This window comes from Hemibagrus wyckioides, linkage group LG24, assembly GCF_019097595.1.
Source record: "Hemibagrus wyckioides isolate EC202008001 linkage group LG24, SWU_Hwy_1.0, whole genome shotgun sequence".
Lineage (NCBI taxonomy): Eukaryota > Metazoa > Chordata > Actinopteri > Siluriformes > Bagridae > Hemibagrus > Hemibagrus wyckioides.
The window spans coordinates 18,673,748-18,695,345 of record NC_080733.1 but is presented as its reverse complement, the minus strand read 5'-3'; the positions used below and the strand labels follow the sequence as shown (position 1 = coordinate 18,695,345).

At 38.7% G+C, this 21,598-nt stretch overlaps 1 protein-coding gene across 9 annotated transcripts in view; it reads right to left on the bottom strand.

The window, feature by feature from the left end:
• Positions 1-21,598, bottom strand: part of LOC131344719 (NACHT, LRR and PYD domains-containing protein 12-like) — a 42,669-nt gene that overhangs the window by 4,044 nt on the left and 17,027 nt on the right. For 3 of the 9 annotated variants that reach the window (XM_058377177.1, XM_058377175.1, XM_058377176.1), the window contains exons 10-22: positions 20,337-20,510; positions 18,782-18,955; positions 15,214-15,387; positions 14,474-14,647; positions 13,609-13,782; positions 12,758-12,931; positions 11,913-12,068; positions 10,704-11,731; positions 10,144-10,205; positions 7,929-8,102; positions 3,976-4,808; positions 2,888-2,926; positions 2,208-2,381 (exon numbers count right to left, since the gene is read on the bottom strand). In XM_058377177.1, coding sequence (XP_058233160.1) covers positions 11,725-11,731; positions 11,913-12,068; positions 12,758-12,931; positions 13,609-13,782; positions 14,474-14,647; positions 15,214-15,387; positions 18,782-18,955; positions 20,337-20,510 — 1,207 coding nt within the window. In that variant the 3' untranslated portion in view covers positions 2,208-2,381; positions 2,888-2,926; positions 3,976-4,808; ... (1 more) ...; positions 10,144-10,205; positions 10,704-11,724. Of the gene's footprint in view, positions 1-843; positions 1,269-2,207; positions 2,382-2,887; positions 2,927-3,975; positions 4,809-6,570; positions 6,996-7,928; positions 8,103-10,143; positions 10,206-10,703; positions 11,732-11,912; positions 12,069-12,757; positions 12,932-13,608; positions 13,783-14,473; positions 14,648-15,213; positions 15,388-18,781; positions 18,956-20,336; positions 20,511-21,598 lie in introns of those variants that run through there. The other 6 variants (XM_058377171.1, XM_058377172.1, XM_058377169.1 and 3 more) reach the window with 6 other exon arrangements.

The window sequence follows — 21,598 nt, the reverse complement described above, 5'->3', positions numbered from 1 at the left end:
TGCAGAGAGACAATCACACACTCTTCACTCTCTCAGTTCAGGACACAGATCAGTTCAGCAGGAACTTTTTAATCAGAGTCACTGCAGTCTGTAATCAATATGAAATGCAGTAGCTCTTAGTTATAAATTAATGAGAGCAATAACTATAAATATTCAAAACTAACAAATTCTATTTGTTGTGTTTGGAAGAGAGTATGTGTATGGAATGCCAAATGCAAAACGTTAAATACTCTTCATTCTGACTTCACTCATGGAACCTAGAAAGGCCTGAAGGTATACAACCCATTCTGCTGAAAGTGATTTCTGCAATCTTAACACAACAACAACAACAACAAACTAACCCTAAACACAGATAAAGGACCAAGAGAATCATGCTATTCCCAGCTGCCATTTAGAAACAAGGTTTCTGAATTGTTTGAGATAAACAACACAAAAACTGTCTGGTGTTCAACTGCTCATCTGAATCACAAGAACCCACTCTTTGTGGTAAAACTTTGACTCATGCATCCTTACAAACACCATGCCATCACAAAACTATACCAACTATACGGCACATTTACAAAGTGATAGCAAGCTATTTCAACCACCTGGGATTTATTCTCCCTTCTACCATCTTTGGTAAAATCCTGTTCTAGCAGCTGTGGGACAAACAAAGAGACTTGGACAACCCTATATTGTCCACAGACCTATTGAAAGAAATGACTGGGAAATGGACTTTGGAATCCACCCATCCTTACACAGCGCTGTTTCAGCAGACGTGAACAAAATCATTGTTAAAATATGAATGCATACTTTTTGCCATGCCTCAGAACAGGAGCATGGATCCATATCATGCCTGATAGCTGAGATTCAAGAGTTTATTATCATATGTACAGTAAACATTATGTTACAACATGAAATTCTTACTCTGTGAATCCACCAACAGCCTAAGACATAAGCTGAGGACATAAAAAGAAAGAATAGAATACAGAAGTTGCCCCCAATTTCTAACAAAATATTGGAGGACAGATAGGATAGAGCTATATGGGTCCCTTTTTTTGTGCTTAATTATTAATGTTGCATTTACATTTACAGTTCTGTCATTTGGCAGATGCCCTCATCCAGAGTGATGTACAAAAGCGTGTCGCTCTTTTGCCAAGTTATCTTGTAGTATGATTCCACCTCTTTACATTCTTGGCTGAAATCTGTGCCATTATATGCCTTGATCTTCACCATATAGCAGCCAAACTCTTCATACAGGACCACGACAGGATCAGAAAAGGTATTTGCTGAAATGAAAAGAAAAGGATCTGCTACTAATATCTTGATGCCAGACACCAAAGTAGACTTTTAACACAATTATTACTTACTGTAAGTGGATTTAATGTTATGGCTGATAAGTGTATATTCCCAATTGTGTGTTTCTATATGAGTAAGATCTTGGGATCTTGTGTCTTTAATTTTGAAATCACAAAAAATTACTCAGACTTTCTGGACTTCAGCAGGAAACAGAAGTGGCTCTGAACATCATAGATGGGTCTAAATGGCCTGCATTCAAATTTTCCATTCTACAAAGCATACGTTTATAGAAATTGGTTCAATTTCATTTTGATTATTTGCTTTACAACAAGATCTTTTTGTCTGGGGATTGTTTTGAAATCATCCCAAAAATGCCATCAGCTTTTTTCAACATTCCAGTAGGACAGCATGATATGAACCTGGCAACCCTGCCGTCACTGTGTTTCTCCCATGATACACTTTCTGACAGGGTGAGATGAGTTAACATCTGAATGCAACATCTGTGTTTCAAATGATGAGCAAACTCCTGAGTCCAGGAGTTACAAATTACTATCTGACATGAACCATTCTCTAAATGAGTCTGAAAAAAACATTAAACAATATTTAAGTATTTAACTTTTTACATTTGGTACAAAACAGTCAAATCATCAGCATATTGATCTTATTGTGTGTGTGTGTGTGTGTGTGTGCGAGAGTGATACAAAGAGAGAGAGAGAGAGAGAGAGAGAGAGAACAATCTACATAAAGTTTACAAAATTGATCTTCTCACCCCCATGATGAACACAATGATTGCAGTACAGTAAATGAGTAAACTTTCTGTCTTTAGAAGCCACACCATTTTAAATATATTCAGCTTCCTTTATTACTGACCAGCAATAATGTGTCTTACTGAGGAGCAGGTCATGTGACTCTCAGAGAGATGATCTTACCTCAGTGTCTCCAGTTTACAGTGAGGATTCTCCAGTACAGCAGAGAGACTCTTCACTCCGGAGTCACTAAGTTTATTCCCAAACAGATCCAGTTCTCTCAGATTGGAGGATTCAGAGCTGAGAAATGAGCCAAAAACAGCATAACCTCTCTCATTTAGGTCACAATTAACAAACCTAAAAAAAAGAACAGAAAGACATTATATAATAAGAGTGTACAATAATAGGTTCTCCTTAAAATATGAATGTACAAACATACTATCCAAATGATACAACATGCTAAATCTCCAATATCAGGACCTTCTAATATTCAAGTTTTTCACCATCTTCACAGCAGAGAACTTTGTACCTTCTTGTTGCTTGTCTAATTAATATCAACTGAGCACCTATGGGACAGTCCGGGAAGCACAGCGAGATGCACCTCAGAAACAAACTTATCCATCAAAACCTTCACTCAATTTCTCCTTCCTCTGTACCTTCGTGCAAGTTTTCATTTCTTCCTGACCCTGATTCCTTTTCCTCCCTACCCGTGGACTTTTTCCTGTCCTCTCTTCCCTCAACCACGGACGTCCTCTACCCTCTGTCTTGCCTACAAAGCCAAGAATGGACCTGCACCCTATTACCTCAAAGCTTTTATTGGTCCTCACACTGTACCATGCTCCCTCCAACCTACTAGCACATACCTTTTCTGGATTCTGCATCAGTTGACAATTCTTCACACCCTAAAAGCAAAAATCAAACAATGAATCAATGTTAATGAGTCTACAGAATTTAGAATGTGGTGGAGCAGTAAAGGCGGAGCGGAAAGTGAAACCAAATAAACGTCATGACGGTCAGCGAATAGGAACGGGAATTTAATTTGGGGAAGGAAGTGAGGTAGTGACATATACAGTGGTCTATTAACAAAATGGAGGAGTTTTTGTTTGAGTGAGGATCAGAGGAAGAAGCCGCGAGTGTCCAGGGTGGTGGCTGCAGCAGTATCAGCTGAGCACAAACTCACGCAGGGGTACAGCTGGAGTAAAAGTCGGAGGGTCGCCGAGATCATTATCCGACTGCAGGACCAGCACAAAGTCACGTGTTGTCTCAGGAGTGAATGGGAAATGCCTTTATCTGGATGCCTTCTTTCCCTGGTGAAGATCCACTCCAGATCCTCTGTGTGAAACTCTGTCCCGAGTTCCCAAGCCGACACAGCACGCTGGATGACCCACGGTTTGCCGTGCATACACACACATTCACTACTCAGCTCTATTCCTCCATTTCAATTCACACCATCACCACCATTACCATTAACCTATCTGGATGACCAAACCTTGATGGAGATGGTTGTTCATGAAGCTCACTTACCTCTGGAAGAAAAACAACACTTACTTCATCTTCTACAAACCAACCCAAAAGTCTGCACACTTCAGCTTGGGAGGACGACAGTTTTTCAACATTGTATTTACACCATTCACCCAGTTCCCATAAAGCAACTGCCATATCGACTATCCCCTGAGAAACAAGCGGTTGTAAAGGAACAACTTAAAGAAATGCTGGAAAATGGCATAGTGGAACCGTCTTACTCTGCTTGGGCCTCACTGGTGGTGTTCATGTTGTTTTCTGGCCAGGAATGTGGACAGACGTGAAGCAACACGTCAAGAGATGTGTGAAATACCAGACTGTAAAAGGTGAAAACCAAAAGCCTGCGGGAAAACTCCAACAATTCACTACCTCACGACCAAGTGAAATGCTAGGAGTAGACATCATGGGACCCCTGCCCCACAGCACTCACCAACATCAATATCTTTTAGTCTTTGTAGATTACTTTTCGCGATGGGTTGAGTTGTTCCCCATGCGGAATGCCACCGCACAGACTGTCACATCTCTCCCCAGGAAGGAAGTTCTCACCAGATGGGGTGTTCCTGACTGCATTCTGTCTGACCAAGGCACACAGTTTGTTTCAGCTGTATGCAAAGAGATCTGTACAAAATGGAGGATAAATCAAAAAACAACAACAGCATATCTTCCTCAAACCAACATGACAGAACGGGTGAACCGTACCTTAAAACAAATGATTGCAGCATATGTAGAGGATAACCACCAAAAGTGGGACCAGTATCTTCCTGAGCTAAGGTTTGCCATCAACTCAGCTGTACAGGAAACCATTGGAATGTCTCCAGCCGGACTACACCTGGGATGAAAATTACAAGGACCAATAGACAAGGTACTGCATGGCCTGAATCTCCTCCCTGATACACCCTCTTACAACCTCTTGTTGAACAGTTATCTCAGCTGCAGACGAGAGCAAAAGAGTGTTGCAGAAAAGCTCAAGAGAGACAACTGAGAAGCTACAACAAAAAGAGAAGAGAAATTGTATTGAAAGAGAAAGACTGTGTGTGGGTAAGAAATTTTCCCCAGTCAAGTGCACTTTACCACTTTAGTGCCAAACTAGCCCCAAGATGGAAAGGACCTTACCGCGTGATTGAGAAGTTGGGCCCGTTAAACTACAGAGTAGCGATGGAGGCCACTGGGGAAGATGTCCGCACTGTCCACGTGTGCAATTTAAAACGGTGTTTTCCCACTGAACAAGAACAGCAGAAACTCCGTGAAGTATTCCAGGAATCTCTAAATGAAGATGAAGAGTTTCTAGGATTTTAATCTTGCTAACCTCTTCCAACAACTGTGAGTTGTTTTGGGGGAGAGGGGGGGAGAGTGTGGCGGAGCAGTAAAGGCGGAGCGGAAAGTGAAACCAAACTAAACGTCATGACGGCCAGCGAATAGGAACAGGAATTTAATTTGGGGAAGGAAGTGAGGTAGTGATATATACAGCGGTCTAGGAACAAAATGGTGGGGTATTTGTTTGAGTGAGGATCAGAGGAAGAAGCCACGAGTGTCCAGGGTGGTGGCTGCACCAGTATCAGCTGAGCACAAACTCACTCTGGGGTACAGCTGGAGTAAAAGCCGGAGGGTCGCCGAGATCATTATCCGAGCGTGAATACAGAAACCTCACGATCACCCCAGATTGTGTTTTTTTTTTTTTTTTTGGAGGGTTTGATGGTTTTGTTTAGTTTTTGTGTTTTTGTTTTTTTGTTTGTTTAATTGTGGTTGAATATATGATGTATAGTTTCCTATTTGTAAAAAATATATGCAAACCTTAAACTGTCATTTTCCTTCTATGTGCCTTTATTTCTTTTTTTTACATATCTATGGTTACTATTATAATATTGTATGTAATAGGTGGCATTTGACGGCAATCCGGGTTATTTGATTAATCATTTAATTATTTTGACAGGCTAACCCCTGTCTGGCGCCCGAACTAGTATTATTTTAGTTAAAATGTTCAATTGGGTGTCGCCACCATTACAAGATTTATACTTGCAATTCACCTCAAGTCCTGTCTAACACTTAAGAGCAGCTTCTTTTCTGAGTCTCTGAGTTTATTCCCAGACAGATCTCAGTTCTCTCAGGTGTGAGGGGTTTGATCTCAGAGCTGAGGTCAGAGCGGCACAGCCTTCATCTGAAACATCACAATCACACAACCTGCAGAGAGACAATCACACACTCTTCACTCTCTCAGTTCAGGACACAGATCAGTTCAGCAGGAACTTTTTAATCAGAGTCACTGCAGTCTGTAATCAATATGAAATGCAGTAGCTCTTAGTTATAAATTAATGAGAGCAATAACTATAAATATTTAAAACTAACAAATTCTATTTGTTGTGTTTGGAAGAGAGTATGTGTATGGAATGCCAAATGCAAAACGTTAAATACTCTTCATTCTGACTTCACTCATGGAACCTAGAAAGGCCTGAAGGTATACAACCCATTCTGCTGAAAGTGATTTCTGCAATCTTAACACAACAACAACAACAACAACAAACTAACCCTAAACACAGATAAAGGACCAAGAGAATCATGCTATTCCCAGCTGCCATTTAGAAACAAGGTTTCTGAATTGTTTGAGATAAACAACACAAAAACTGTCTGGTGTTCAACTGCTCATCTGAATCACAAGAACCCACTCTTTGTGGTAAAACTTTGACTCATGCATCCTTACAAACACCATGCCATCACAAAACTATACCAACTATACGGCACATTTACAAAGTGATAGCAAGCTATTTCAACCACCTGGGATTTATTCTCCCTTCTACCATCTTTGGTAAAATCCTGTTCTAGCAGCTGTGGGACAAACAAAGAGACTTGGACAACCCTATATTGTCCACAGACCTATTGAAAGAAATGACTGGGAAATGGACTTTGGAATCCACCCATCCTTACACAGCGCTGTTTCAGCAGACGTGAACAAAATCATTGTTAAAATATGAATGCATACTTTTTGCCATGCCTCAGAACAGGAGCATGGATCCATATCATGCCTGATAGCTGAGATTCAAGAGTTTATTATCATATGTACAGTAAACATTATGTTACAACATGAAATTCTTACTCTGTGAATCCACCAACAGCCTAAGACATAAGCTGAGGACATAAAAAGAAAGAATAGAATACAGAAGTTGCCCCCAATTTCTAACAAAATATTGGAGGACAGATAGGATAGAGCTATATGGGTCCCTTTTTTTGTGCTTAATTATTAATGTTGCATTTACATTTACAGTTCTGTCATTTGGCAGATGCCCTCATCCAGAGTGACGTACAAAAGCGTGTCGCTCTTTTGCCAAGTTATCTTGTAGTATGATTCCACCTCTTTACATTCTTGGCTGAAATCTGTGCCATTATATGCCTTGATCTTCACCATATAGCAGCCAAACTCTTCATACAGGACCACGACAGGATCAGAAAAGGTATTTGCTGAAATGAAAAGAAAAGGATCTGCTACTAATATCTTGATGCCAGACACCAAAGTAGACTTTTAACACAATTATTACTTACTGTAAGTGGATTTAATGTTATGGCTGATAAGTGTATATTCCCAATTGTGTGTTTCTATATGAGTAAGATCTTGGGATCTTGTGTCTTTAATTTTGAAATCACAAAAAATTACTCAGACTTTCTGGACTTCAGCAGGAAACAGAAGTGGCTCTGAACATCATAGATGGGTCTAAATGGCCTGCATTCAAATTTTCCATTCTACAAAGCATACGTTTATAGAAATTGGTTCAATTTCATTTTGATTATTTGCTTTACAACAAGATCTTTTTGTCTGGGGATTGTTTTGAAATCATCCCAAAAATGCCATCAGCTTTTTTCAACATTCCAGTAGGACAGCATGATATGAACCTGGCAACCCTGCCGTCACTGTGTTTCTCCCATGATACACTTTCTGACAGGGTGAGATGAGTTAACATCTGAATGCAACATCTGTGTTTCAAATGATGAGCAAACTCCTGAGTCCAGGAGTTACAAATTACTATCTGACATGAACCATTCTCTAAATGAGTCTGAAAAAAACATTAAACAATATTTAAGTATTTAACTTTTTACATTTGGTACAAAACAGTCAAATCATCAGCATATTGATCTTATTGTGTGTGTGTGTGTGTGTGTGTGCGAGAGTGATACAAAGAGAGAGAGAGAGAGAGAGAGAACAATCTACATAAAGTTTACAAAATTGATCTTCTCACCCCCATGATGAACACAATGATTGCAGTACAGTAAATGAGTAAACTTTCTGTCTTTAGAAGCCACACCATTTTAAATATATTCAGCTTCCTTTATTACTGACCAGCAATAATGTGTCTTACTGAGGAGCAGGTCATGTGACTCTCAGAGAGATGATCTTACCTCAGTGTCTCCAGTTTACAGTGAGGATTCTCCAGTACAGCAGAGAGACTCTTCACTCCGGAGTCACTAAGTTTATTCCCAAACAGATCCAGTTCTCTCAGATTGGAGGATTCAGAGCTGAGAAATGAGCCAAAAACAGCATAACCTCTCTCATTTAGGTCACAATTAACAAACCTAAAAAAAAGAACAGAAAGACATTATATAATAAGAGTGTACAATAATAGGTTCTCCTTAAAATATGAATGTACAAACATACTATCCAAATGATACAACATGCTAAATCTCCAATATCAGGACCTTCTAATATTCAAGTTTTTCACCATCTTCACAGCAGAGAACTTTGTACCTTCTTGTTGCTTGTCTAATTAATATCAACTGAGCACCTATGGGACAGTCCGGGAAGCACAGCGAGATGCACCTCAGAAACAAACTTATCCATCAAAACCTTCACTCAATTTCTCCTTCCTCTGTACCTTCGTGCAAGTTTTCATTTCTTCCTGACCCTGATTCCTTTTCCTCCCTACCCGTGGACTTTTTCCTGTCCTCTCTTCCCTCAACCACGGACGTCCTCTACCCTCTGTCTTGCCTACAAAGCCAAGAATGGACCTGCACCCTATTACCTCAAAGCTTTTATTAGTCCTCACACTGTACCATGCTCCCTCCAATCTACTAGCACTACTCGACTGGTCCCACCAGCTCTCAGGTGAAGAGGTACGTACACATACCTCAAAAACAATCCCCTCCATGCAATGCCGAGACCCGGGCGGTAGCATGGAGAGAATTACATAAAGAGCTATTTTATATATAAAGAATTAGCTCTCCGACTGTGCCATCCACATTCATTCCCAGCGCCAAGCCCTTAGAACTAGACGGCACATCCAAGCAATGCCTTTTGAGAACTTGCTCAACCTGACCCGGTCAGCCAAATGTACTTGATCATGGGGATGTCCAGGGAGTTCCTACCAATGAGGTCCAAATTCCATACAGTTGAGTAGTCAATTTTGATTGGAACTTCCTTTGCCTGGGTCAAGTGCTACGAATAGAATAAGATAAGAACACCCAGTGCTGTACATGAGCAGAAAACCAATCCCTGGCAGAACAGCAGTACACCACTGTGGAGTGAGAAGCCCTGACCAATAGAGCAAGAACACCACATCCTGCATATAATTAATTGATCTGTTAATTCGGTTTGCATTGTAATCTATATAATTAAATATATTGGTGTGTGGTAAATTTGAGATAAACTCGTAAAAGGCCACTTTCAGTGTGGTCACAATTAGTTAACTCCATAAATCTAAATTATTCAGAACGCAATAGTTAATTTAGACAGACCTCAATGAGAACAAATAGAAACCAACTACAATGCACAAAATAATTTAAACTAAACACTAGGCCTTTCTCAAACTAATCTTCTTGCATAGTAGGCAGAAAGAGTGAAAAAGGGGCTTCATTCAGGACAAAGGATGCTTTTCGTTCTAACGTTTTTGACTTATTAACATCAATAGCACCCAATTTATATTTCCTTCCTACTTATATATGTGCAATACTGTACATAAGTACCCTATTTATATTTCCATTCTACTTCTATTTGTACTTTTATATTTTTCTATATTATAATTTATGTCTGCGTATTCTCCAGCACCAAAAAATACTCCTTGTATGTGTGAGAAATAAAGTACATTCTGATTCTGAAAAGAGGAAAGACAGCTAGTATATCTACATCACTGATAACAGAAATCAGTTTAATGAACAAATTACTTTAGTGACAAAATATATAAAAGTGTGATCTTGCCCCTGGTTGGTATGGAAACATATTGATGGCATGCAAGAAGAGCCTTTTTGAGACTGAGATGGTTAAATAGCAGGTCCATTTTATTATCCAACACCAGGAATATTGTGGGACTTGACAATCTAGTAGAATATGCTTTAGCCTAATCTTAGTGGCTTCTCCTCTCACACCTGTTGTTGTTGTTGTTTCCTCATTTTGAAAGACCACCTAGACAAGGTAGTGGATGCCGAGCCTGGTGTACAGAGAAGCCCAAGTCTACTTACTTTGTTGTCTATTTCCTTCAGTAGATTCTGTGACTATTAGCGGTCACCATATTTTTTCAACAGTTCCTTGCTATCGTATAAATACCTGTGTGGACTGTCCGATGATTTAGATAATTATCTGACAATAACAAATATTCCTGCCTTAAATAAAACAATGGCTTACCTCTTTTTTCTTAATTGTGGTGATCTGGGAGGTTGATCAGGACTCGAGTGATCCATATTTCACTAGTAATAAATAAAGATTATTGGTCCAGACATTTCCACCATATAGTAATAAAAGACTGATAAATAAGGCCCAGAGACTGCACTCTTAAGAACACTTATCTTTATTTTATTTGACATAGTATCTATAATGAACACAACATGGAGAGCTGTGATAAACACAGCTAGTAGGACCAGGGCTGGGAATTTGTGAAGCAGCGACAGGAGGCTCACAGGTGAAGGATACAAAGGTGTTTTAGTTGTTGTTGTTTTACTTTGTGAACTTTAGCATACAGAATAAATTCCACGTTTGTAAATGTTCCGATCGTTAATTCAGTTCTATTTTACTGATTTCACAGTTTATTCGTGTCTATTATCCTCTTTGGGATTTCTTGTTTCTCCTCTCCTTACCAAACTCAAGCTTCAGCATTGTGACTGAACCGCTTCTTGTTTCCTACACACACGGACTATAAACAGATGTTTAATGTCTAAAAGTCTTAATTAGAGTAATTAATCACTCACCTTCAGACAGCAGTCATTTTCTGTTGAGTTATAAACTTCATTTTGACTGAAGCGTCATGTTTTCCGGTGTTGTACAGACACGCCCACACCTGCCGTGAGAAGCACCGCCTTCGCGTGAACGCGCATTTGAATATAGGTCTAGTCACCTTAAAACGCCAGCCGAACAGACAGCTAATAACCACAAGGCATTGTAATCTTTTATAAACGTCAGAATGGATGGACCGATTCATGTTTTCCGATACATAATGTACTGGGGGGAAAACATACAACCTGCACAAATAGGTGGACTTCCGCGTCACATTCTGTAACTAAACTAGAGACTGCAGTAATGATTGTGTCCACTAGATGTCCTCAGCGTTTAAAATATTGCCGTTTGTCTTCAGCATGCAAAAGAAGGTTGTGAGCCGGAAGGTTGATATGTAACAAAAAAACTATAAATTCATCTATTTTTATTGATGTAAAATGTGAACAAACAAACAGTGTATTGAGTATTTTTTATATTCATGTGAAAGTAAACTATTTCGTCTTTCATACATTTAACTGGAACCTGTATTATAGCACTGTACTCCTGTTTCAGGGCTGTATCAGACTACACTATAAATATACTATACTATACTAAACTATTAAACTACATCTAATGCAAACCGTAGTGCTACTGCTCCTGCCCTTTTAACCAGAACTTGCAGGCTATCAATACAAATGTTCTATGATACTGATTGCAGTATATCGACATTCCAGCACACAGGCTTCTTTTGCATGCTGAACTAATCCAACTAACGGTAATATTTAATACACTGGGGACAAAAAGTCGGATCTCTCTGACTTTAACCATGGCATGGTTTTTGCTGCCAGATGAGCTTTTCAGAAGCTGCTGATCTTCTGGGTATTTCACACACAGAGTTTACACAGAACAGTGCGAAAACATAAAAACACACACTGAATGAGACACGGTTCTGTGTGTGGAAACTCCTTGTTGATGAGATCAGAGAAAAACAGCCAAACTGGTTTAGATGAAAATTCTTCACAACCTAAAAATAAACAAAAACAAAAATTTGTAACTCACTGAATACATACCAGATTAAAATCAATTGCTGTTTATAGAAATAGGACCAGGTTACTGAAACTTTTTCTTCACTAAACAAAAGGCATCAAACAAGTCTAGATATTTGGATATTTTATTTTTGATTTTCTGAAATAAATGTAAATCACCTCAGGTTCTGTAGTTTAAGACTGAAGAGCAGATTCTTGTCTGAGTCTCTGAGTTTATTCCTAGACAGATCCAGTTCTCTCAGGTGTGAGGGGTTTGATATCAGAGCTGAAGTCAGAGCAGCACAGCCTTCATCTGAGATTTCACAATAACGCAACCTACAGAGAGACAATGACACACTCTTCACTCTCTCAGTTTATATCATTTGGATGGATTACTGTACTTTTATATGTGGAATATACTGTGGAGTTTATGTGTGTGTGTGTCACTACATGTAAATGAGTTGTGTCAGGAACGCACATGAAACATTACTGTGATCAACATAAACACACGAGAACAAAGAAAATCAGACTTTCTGTCAGAAATGTTTAGTTCAGTTTGGCAAACATAACATTTTACACAAACATTTACACACAACTTTACTAAAAGATTCATAATTGGGGTCCTGTGTGTGTGTGTGTGTGTGTGTTAGTGTATTCTGTGTCCATTGTTAAAAGTGCTAAACAAATAAATGGAATTGTTAGATTCAATTTAATCAAATTTACAAGAACAATCATGGTTGAGTTTCTTAAAAGCATTTCAGAGTTAAGATCATGTTAACTGGGAGAGAGAGTGTTCAAAGTGATGCTCACTCTACCTTTAAACTATGATGTTTGTGCTCTGATGCTTTTGGGAAACTCGGTCCTGACCTGTTTATACTACTACACACACTGAATAGATAAATACTGTGATCAGATCAGGAAGAACTTCAGTGTGGACTGAAATGAAATGCTTTTCCTCCTCAGGATATTTGATGCTGAACCTAAAACCTCTGCAGGTCACATGACTCCCAGAGAGATGATCTTACCTCAGTGTCTCCAGTTTACAGTAAGAATTCTCCAGTAGATCAGAAAGACACATTACTCCTGAGTCTCTGAGTTTATTCCAAGACAGATCCAGTTCTCTCAGGTGTGAGGGGTTTGATCTCAGAGCTGAAGTCAGAGCAGCACAGTCTTCACCTGAGATTTCACAACCAGACAACCTGCAGAGAGACAATGACACACTCTTCACTCTCTCAGTTTATATCATTTGGATGGATTACTGCTCTTATATATGTGGAATATACTGTGGAGTTTATGTGTGTGTGTGTCACTACATGTAAATGAGTTGTGTCAGGAACGCACATGAAACATTACTGTGATCAACATAAACACACGAGAACAAAGAAAATCAGACTTTCTGTCAGAAATGTTTAGTTCAGTTTGGCAAACATAACATTTTACACAAACATTTACACACAACTTTACTAAAAGATTCATAATTGTGGCCCTGTGTGTGTGTGTGTGTGTGTGTGTGTGATACACTCAATTTAATACAATTTACAATCAGGACTGAGTTTCGTAAAAAGCATTTCAGAGTTAAGATCATGTTAACTGGGAGAGAGAGTGTTCAAAGTGATGCTCGCTCTACCATTAAACTATGATGTTTGTGCTCTGATGCTTTTGGGAAACTCGGTCCTGACCTGTTTATACTACTACACACACTGAATAGATAAATACTGTGATCAGATCAGGAAGAACTTCAGTGTGGACTGAAATGAAATGCTTTTCCTCCTCAGGATATTTGATGCTGAACCTAAAACCTCTGCTTCAGTCTCACTATTAGAGAATGTGTCTTACTGATGAACAGGTCATGTGACTCTCAGAGAGATGATCTTACCTCAGTGTCTCCAGTTTACAGTGAGGATTCTTCAGTACAGCAGAGAGACACATTACTCCTAAATCTCTGAGTTTATTCCTAGACAGATCCAGTTCTCTCAGGTGTGAGGGGTTTGATCTCAGAGCTGAAGTCAGAGCAGCACAGTCTTCACCTGAGATTTCACAACCACGCAACCTGCAGAGAGACAATGACACACTCTTCACTCTCTCAGTTTATATCATTTGGATGGATTACTGTACTTTTATATGTGGAATATACTGTGGAGTTTATGTGTGTGTGTGTCACTACATGTAAATGAGTTGTGTCAGGAACGCACATGAAACATTACTGTGATCAACATAAACACACGAGAACAAAGAAAATCAGACTTTCTGTCAGAAATGTTTAGTTCAGTTTGGCAAACATAACATTTTACACAAACATTTACACACAACTTTACTAAAAGATTCATAATTGTGGCCCTGTGTGTGTGTGTGTGTGTGTGTGTGATACATTCAATTTAATACAATTTACAAGAACAATCAGGGCTGAGTTTTGTAAAAAAAAAAAAAAAGCATTTCAGAGTTAAGATCATGTTAACTGGGAGAGAGAGTGTTCAAAGTGATGCTCGCTCTACCATTAAACTATGATGTTTGTGCTCTGATGCTTTTGGGAAACTCGGTCCTGACCTGTTTATACTACTACACACACTGAATAGATAAATACTGTGATCAGATCAGGAAGAACTTCAGTGTGGACTGAAATGAAATGATTTTCCTCCTCAGGATATTTGATGTTGAACCTAAAACCTCTGCTTCAGTCTCACTATTAGAGAATGTGTCTTACTGATGAACAGGTCATGTGACTCTCAGAGAGATGATCTTACCTCAGTGTCTCCAGGTTACAGTGAAGATTCTCCAGTACAGCAGAGAGACACTTCACTCCTGAGTCTCTGAGTTTATTCCCAGACAGATCCAGTTCTCTCAGGTGTGAGGGGTTTGATCTCAGAGCTGAAGTCAGAGCAGCACAGCCTTCATCTGAGATTTCACAACCAGACAACCTGCAGAGAGACAATGACACACTCTTCACTCTCTCAGTTCAGGACACAGATCAGTTCAGCAGGAACTTTTTCATTAAAGAGTCACTGCAGTCTTTAATCAGTTTAAAATACAGAATCTTAGTGAAGAATAATAGGGAATTAAAAAACAAATGAATTCTATTGTGTGTGTGTGTGTGTGTGTGTGTGTGCGCGCGTGTGCGTAATTCAGATTAATAAAATTTTTGAGAAGAACAATCAGGACTGAGTTTCCTGAAAGCATTTCTAAGTTAAATCCATTTAAGCTGGGAGAGAGAGTGTTTAAAGTGATGTTAGTTTTATCATCAAACAATGATGTTTCTGCTTGGGAGCTCTTGGGACACTTGGTCCTGATTGTCTGATGAAATAAATACTGGGATAAAATCAGTAAAAATGGGAAAGAGCTTGAACATGCAGTGAAATGAAATGCTTTTCCTCTTCAGGATACTTGATGCTAAACCTAAAACGTCTGCTTCAGTCTGAGAATTAGAGAATATGTCTTAGGAGCAGGTCATGTGACTCTCAGAGAGATACCTTAGTGGAGTACTTACCTCAGTGTCTCCAGTTTACAGTGAGGATTCTCCAGTACAGCAGAGAGACACTTCACTCCTGAGTCTCTGAGTTTATTCCCAGACAGATCCAGTTCTCTCAGGTGTGAGGGGTTTGATCTCAGAGCTGAAGTCAGAGCAGCACAGCCTTCATCTGAGATTTCACAACCAGACAACCTGCAGAGAGACAATGACACACTCTTCACTCTCTCAGTTCAGGACACAGATCAATTCAGCAGGAACTTTTTCATTAAAGAGTCACTGCAGTCTGTAATCAGTTTAAAATACAGAATCTTAGTGAAGAATAATAGGGAATTAAAAAATAAATAAATTGTATTTAGTGTTTTTGTGTGTGTGTGTGTGTGTGTGTGTGTGTGTGTGTGTGTGTCTGAGAGAATGATTCTGCTTGACTAAAAACTCAGCAGTGAATTATGTCATGTCTTTTCTTATGCAGGTTATTATGTTTTATGTATTAAAAGGCTGAGATGTTTCAAGTAGGGGAATATTGGGTATAAAAAGGAAGACACTGACTGTGACTAATCTCATAAAGTTGCAGCAGGAAAAAACTCCAACAGAGGAAAAACGGAGTCTAATAAACATTTATAGAGAAGAAAACATTCAAGATTCCAGAAGCTTTATTGTCATTTCAACCACATATATCTGACGCAGTACAGAGTGAAATGAAACAACGTTTCTCCAGGACCTGGTGCTACAGAAACATACAACATAGAGTTTAAAGACAAAAACAACAACAACAAGCTAGGACAGAAGATTGTCTTAGCCACATAAAGTGCACAGTGTGCAGCTGGGTGCAAACAGAGCATAGACAAGACAGTGCAAAAACAATAAATACAAGAAAGACAACACAAAAGAACACAGGACACTTAGCGCTGAAGAAAGAAAAGAACATGTATAATGTGTATTTATATATAAATATGGGAGTATATATATATATATATATATATTGTGTGTATATATATATATATATATATATATATATATATATATATATATATATATATACACACACTATATTGCCAAAAGTATTCGCTCACCTGCCTTGACTCGCATATGAACTTAAGTGACATCCCATTCCTAATCCATAGGGTTCAATATGACGTCGGTCCGCCCTTTGCAGCTATAACAGCTTCAACTCTTCTGGGAAGGCTGTCCACAAGGTTTAGGAGTGTGTTTATGGGAATTTTTGACCATTCTTCCAGAAGCGCATTTGTGAGGTCACACACTGATGTTGGACGAGAAGGTCTGGCTCTCAGTCTCCGCTCTAATTCATCCCAAAGGTGTTCTATCGGGTTGAGGTCAGGACTCTGTGCAGGCCAGTCAAGTTCCTCCACACCAGACTCTGTCATCCATGTCTTTATGGACCTTGCTTTGGTCACTGGTGCACAGTCATGTTGGAAGAGGAAGGGGCCAGCTCCAAACTGTTCCCACAAAGTTGGGAGCATGGAATTGTCCAAAATGTCTTGGTATGCTGAAGCATTCAGAGTTCCTTTCACTGGAACTAAGGGGCCAAGCCCAGCTCCTGAAAAACAACCCCACACCATAATCCCCCCTCCACCAAACTTTACACTTGGCACAATGCAGTCAGACAAGTACCGTTCTCCTGGCAACCGCCAAACCCAGACTCGTCCATCAGATTGCCAGATGGAGAAGCGCGATTCGTCACTCCAGAGAACGCGTCTCCACTGCTCTAGAGTCCAGTGGCGGCGTGCTTTACACCACTGCATCCGACGCTTTGCATTGCACTTGGTGATGTATGGCTTGGATGCAGCTGCTCGGCCATGGAAACCCATTCCATGAAGCTCTCTGCGCTCTGTTCTTGAGCTCATCTGAAGGCCACATGAAGTTTGGAGGTCTGTAGCGATTGACTCTGCAGAAAGTTGGCGACCTCTTCACACTATGCGCCTCAGCATCCGCTGACCCCGCTCCGTCAGTTTACGTGGCCTACCACTTCGTGGCTGAGTTGCTGTCGTTCCCAAACACTTCCACGTTCTTATAATACAGCTGACAGTTGACTGTGGAATATTTAGGAGCGAGGAAATTTCACGACTGGATTTGTTGCACAGGTGGCATCCTATCACAGTTCCACGCTGGAATTCACTGAGCTCCTGAGAGCGACACATTCTTTCACAAATGTTTGTAAAAACAGTCTGCATGCCTATGTGCTGGATTTTATACACCTGTGGCCATGGAAGTGATTGGAACACCTGATTCTGATTATTTGGATGGGTGAGCGAATACTTTTGGCAATATAGTGTATATATATACACATGTACATCTCAAAAATATAACGGAATGTAAGTGAAATGAAATAAAATAGAATGAAATAATGTAAAAATATTGTGCAAAAATATAATAGCAGCAGTTGAGGTAGTGCAAATAGAAATGAACATGAATATAACTATAGCAGCAGATGGCAGGTTGAAGTAGTGCAATAAGTAATGAACAATATAAATTGTGTGTGTGTGTCCACACAGGTGAGAGAGAGTGTGTGTGTGTGTGTGTGTGTATGTGTGTGTGTCCACACAGGTGAGAGAGAGTGTGTGTGTGTGTGTGTGTGTGTGTGTATGTGTGTGTGTCCACACAGGTGAGAGAGAGTGTGTGTGTGTGTGTGTGTGTATGTGTGTGTGTCCACACAGGTGAGAGAGAGTGTGTGTGTATGTGTGTGTGTGTGTGTGTGTCCACACAGGTGAGAGAGAGTGTGTGTGTATGTGTGTGAGAGACAGAGTTTTATACAGTTCAGTCATGTGGAAAAAAGATGGAATAGAAAATACCAATAATCTCCAAAACAACCTGAATGAGTAAACAGTGTAATATCAGACAGAGTGCAGTACAGGAGCTACAGGAAAACAGATCACACACATGGAGAAGGGTAGGATCTCCTCAGAGGAGGTGAGTTACTCTGACTGCTCAGGTGTGTCAGGAATACAGCCAGATGACATGTACTGGTCATCAACTGGTATCTAGACTAAAGGAAAAGGAACGTTTCACTGTAGAGTCACTTCCCTGATAACTCCAAGTTTGTAAAGTAAGCACAACACGTCACCAAGAAAGAGAAGCTGAAGGTGCTGTCACCTAGGAGAAGATTTCAACTCAGGAGATGGACATCAGTGGTATGAAGACTCTGCTAATTTAGTTGTAGACAGGATCTATCTGACACTGATTCTGGTTTTCTGGACTTTTCACTGTCTTCTCTGTTTCCAGATATGAGACTGAAACAACGGGTCGTGAGAAATGGTTTGGATATCTGATCTTGATTTATAGACTTTTTATTTGCTTGGTCGTATATACATTACTTAAAATTGAGAAAAGACTGAATATGGTTTGGGCCTTAATGATGGCGGCGTTAATGGTGTTATTTATAAATATGTAAATATGTTAGATTGGTCCATTAAAGGCATCTGAAAAGTCAAAATCTCTCTCTTACTCTCTCTCTCAGAAAAAAAAGAAGAAGAAAAAGAAGAATAACAGAAATACATGTTTGTTCTGTGTCATTTACAGTCCAGAATTATGTAGCAAATGCTAAATGTGACTCTCAGAGAGATGATCTTACCTCAGTGTCTCCAGTTTACAGTGAGGATTCTCCAGTACAGCAGAGAGACACTTCACTCCTGAGTCTCTGAGTTTATTCCAAGACAGATCCAGTTCTCTCAGGTGTGAGGGGTTTGATCTCAGAGCTGAAGTCAGAGCAGCACAGCCTTCATCTGAGATTTCACAACCAGACAACCTGCAGAGAGACAATGACACACTCTTCACTCTCTCAGTTCAGGACACAGATCAGTTCAGCAGGAAATTTTTCATTAAAGAGTCACTGCAGTCTGTAATCAATATGAAATACAGACTCTAAGTCAAAAATAATACAAGATCAATAAATAAATATCAAATTCTATATATTTCTGTAAAAACTCAGCAGTGAAATATGTCGTGTTTTTTCATACGCAGGTTTTTATGTTTGTAACTGAGATAGTATCAGTAACTGTAACTGAGACCAGTATTGAAAGACTGAGATGTTTTTAGTAGGGGGAATGTTTCTTTAGCTAGGTTTCCATTGAAGATTTTTATTTGCAGAAAAAGGTTTAGCAGATAATGTCTACAGATATAGTCGACAGAAATGCAAATTATCAATAAAAACAAATTGAAGCTACAATTTGACAAAAATGACATTAAGCCAAATAAAAGCATTAATTTTAATAGCTGATGGAAATGCAAATCATTGATAAAATCATAAAAAAATGTTTATTTTTGTATAAATTTAGTGCAGAAATTCCACATCAAATGTTGTGAAAAAAAAGTTTAGAAACAGTTTTGGGTTAGAAAAATGACATTAATGCAAAAAAGTCAGTTCAGAACACACAGATCAGTTCAGAAGGAACTTTTTCATTAGAGTCACTGCAGTCTGTAATCAATATGAAATACAGAAATAGATTCAAAATTAACATAATGTCAATAAACAAATAACAAATTCTATTTATTCTGTGCATGCTTGGCAGTTCAATTAGCATGAGTCCACTTGACTGCAAAAATTGAGCAGTGAAACATGTCATGTCTTTTCACATGCAGGTTTTGGAATGTTTCACTAGCTAATTTTCCATCCAAGAATTTGAAATGTTTACAGATATAGCTGATGGAAATTAACTTATCTATAAAATTTTAAGTGTCTACAGAATTTTTCTGTTTAAATTCAGTAAATAAATTTGATATAAATACTTCAGATGTTTTTCAGAAAAAATAGTCTGGAAACAGTTTCTCTTGAGAAAATTGAAATTAATGCAAAAAAGTGTCAAATGAATTAATTTCTCATATCATTCACCTATCATTGACAAGTGCCTGAAGAACATGACATGGCTCTGACACGATATACACAAAAACATGTACAGAAATGGCTAAAGAGCAGATTTCTTTTGTGACACACCAAATACATACTTTTACCTATTATTATTATTAAGGACAACATCACCATTTTATCATTTTATTTTATGTTTTTTATGCATTTTCCAGTTACTTCCCCGTTAAGTCCAAGTTTGTGAAGTCACACGTCACCCAGAAAGAGAAGCTGAAGGTTCTGTCACTGGCTGAGATCAATTAACATCCAGCAGAAATGATCTTACCCCAGTGTCTCCAGTTTACAGTGAGGATTCTCCAGTCCAGCAGAGAGACACTTCACTCCTGAGTCTCTGATTTTATTCCTAGACAGATCCAGTTCTCTCAGATTGGAGGATTCAGAGCTGAGCACTGAGACCAAAACTACACAACTTTCCTCATTTAGGCCACAATTATTAAACCTACAGGAAAGAACAAAATACATGATGCAATAACAGTGTACAATATCACATGTTCTCATACACTTAATAAAACTGTGCAAACATGCTAAACAAGTGGTGGAACATACTGTAATGTGTTTGTTGTGTTTACTGAATGTATATTAGAGACATTTATACCACAGAACTCTTGATTTTAGATTCTGATCAGCTAATTCACCGTAACCGGATTCTTGGAAGATTTACATAACACTATGTTAAACATGAATACATTTAGAAATCTGCTATTATAATAGAAAACCTATTTTAAAATAAACCTGTATATAATGGTGATATGGTGTAGATTTCTGTATGGTGACATATATGTATCATGTATTATGTTAGATTTATGGAAAGAGTCTCCAGTTTCAGCACTTTATATTCAGTAAGTTTTTTCAAGTTTTAGAGACCTTTATACCTTCTTTTTTATCGTATTAATTTCAAATAAGAAACTCTGGGGTTGTGGCCTGACATGAAATAGTGTATCAACATACTGAATATTGTGTGTCACTACACTGAATATCGGCTGTGATTCGGCTGTAGACTTGCTGCTCATTGGGGCCCACAGTGATTTGTACATTTCCATAAATAGTTCTGGTGAAACTGACTTCACATCTTCCTTTTCATCTTCATCGGATGAGCTTTAATATTTTAAGTCAAAAGGTACACTTAAGGAAAATGAATGGCTTGCCATGTCCACTGATGATGTCACTAACTCTAATGTAGTAATGATTTCAGTGTAAAAAAAATCAGTAGACATGGAATGGAATGTGATGAACACACAAGTGGAATTATGTAGTTTTTTGTTTTATCAAAAGAAGAAAGGCAGCTGGTGCATCTACATCAGTTACAGCAGTAACTTGTTTAGTGGGTAATTTATTTTTGTGTAATAAAAATTATGTACTTTACTGTAAATAGTACCATAATCAATAAAAGATCATTTCAGTTACACTGCTGCATGTTGGTCTGCATCACAACACCCTTCACCACTACTTTCTTCTAATATTATGTAACACTTTGTTTTATTCCATATACAATTTACACTATTAAAACCCCACTGAACATATTTGGGA